Consider the following 1,908-nt stretch of genomic DNA (forward strand, 5'->3'; position numbering starts at 1 on the left):
TTCTTTACAACAGATTTGTTAAAAAGAAAATCCAATGGTTTCTTTATGACCCATGACTAAATACTGCATTTAACCTAAACATACGTAAAACTTCAAGATTTACACCCACGAGTGTATTCTTCATAGGTTTTTGAATCAGGCTTGTACTTTTGGCTCGTGACTTTGCTCTAAACTTGATTTCTAGTCTTCTTTTCCTTCCCTATACATATATTATATGTATATTATATAGTCCCCCAAGTGTTTGAGTTTTGAAGTATGAAATCTCGAGCACTTGATTATTCCTTCCATACCGTCCTTTTCCTGAAAAGGAAAAACATACGGGACTCGGAGGCATAATTTAGATTAAGACTGCTTAACCCATTACATTTCCATCAGAATAGTTGTAACCCTAGACTGGAAATTATGTTTCTTCCACGTGTCTTTTAGGTCAAATTTTATCATTTGGTGTGGGCTAGCTTTCTGCCTATCATCGAAAATTGTTAGTATAACTTTAACAATTCAAAAATAAAAATCGTAAGTGAGGATACCTGACCGTTGGTATTTCCTTCCCTTAGAAATAGTACTTCAAATGAACAACATTCCAACTCGAGGGTAGAATCTTGCCATCCATGGTTTCAAGCTCATATTCACCATTTTCTTCGATACCATGAATCTTGTAAGGTCCTTCCCAATTTGGACTCAACTTTCCTGCATTGGCTGCTCTTGTGGATTGGAAAACTTTCTTGAGTACGTAGTCCCCAATCTTGAAGTATCTGAGATGAGCTTTCCAATTGTAATATCTCTCAATAACTTGTTTTTGTGACGTCAATCTTATTAAGGCAGTTTCTCTCCTTTCTTCAAGCAAATCCAGATTTACCCGCATCTCTTCTTCATTTGACTCTTCAGTAGCTTGAGTATATCCCGTACTTGGCTCCCCAATTTCAACCAGAATTAAGGCTTCATCACCGTACATAAGTGAGAATGGTGTCTCTCCCGTACTTGTTTTTATTGTTGTTCGGTAAGCCCACAAGACTCCATATAGCACCTCTGGCCACTTGCCTTTTGATTCTTCTAGTCTTTTATTCAAATTGTTGATAATAACTTTATTTATTGATTCAGCTTGTCCATTGTTCAGTGGATGATAAGGTGTCGAGGTAATCCTTTTAATTTGCCAACTTTGGAAAAATTCTGTGATTTGTGCACCTATGAATTACTTGCCATTATCACACACGATCTCTTTTGGAACCCCAAATCGGCATATGATGATTCGCCAGATGAAGTATCTGACCTCTTTTTCTCTTACCTATTTGAAGGCCCCTGCTTCGACCCACTTAGTAAAATAGTCAATGAGTACTAATAGAAATCGTACCTTGCCTTTGGCTTGTGGTAGTGGACCTACGATATCCATCCCCCACTCTATAAAGGGCCATGGTGCAACAATCGGATGTAATAATTCAGTTGGTCGATTCATGTTGTTACCATATCTTTGGCACTTGTCACATTTAGCCACAAAATTTTATGCCTCTTCTTCCATTTTTGGCCAGTAATAGCATGCTCTAATTATAGTTTTTACCAAAGATCTTCCTCCAGCGTGATTTCCACAATGTCCCTCGTGTATTTCTTTCATCACATATTCCGTTTGAGAAGGCCTGAGATATCTTGCTAGAGGGCCAACGAACATTTTTTTTATATAAATTGCCCTGATCTAAACAATAATTGTCACGACCCAAACCTATGGGCTACAACGAGCATATGGTGCCCTACTCAACCGAGTACCAACATAACATATCTTTCTTACTGTAATTTTGTTGGCAAATGGGCCAAATGGGCCATCATGGGCTAACCAGAATAAACATAAGGGAATACACAATATAGAATGACCCAACCTGACATAAAAACTTGTACATGTGACATACGGGCCTATAAGGA

The 1,908-nt window shown here is 38.0% G+C and overlaps 1 protein-coding gene across 1 annotated transcript; it reads right to left on the reverse strand.

Annotated features, from left to right (window-relative positions):
* Positions 1 to 550: 550 nt before the first annotated feature.
* LOC138885307 (uncharacterized) lies at positions 551 to 952 on the reverse strand. Its single transcript, XM_070166243.1, has one exon. The coding sequence runs from the start codon at positions 950 to 952 to the stop codon at positions 551 to 553; it is 402 nt and encodes a 133-aa protein (XP_070022344.1).
* Between the last annotated feature and the right edge of the window lie 956 nt (positions 953 to 1,908).

This window comes from Nicotiana sylvestris, chromosome 2 (assembly GCF_000393655.2).
Source record: "Nicotiana sylvestris chromosome 2, ASM39365v2, whole genome shotgun sequence".
Classification (NCBI taxonomy): Eukaryota; Viridiplantae; Streptophyta; class Magnoliopsida; order Solanales; family Solanaceae; genus Nicotiana; species Nicotiana sylvestris.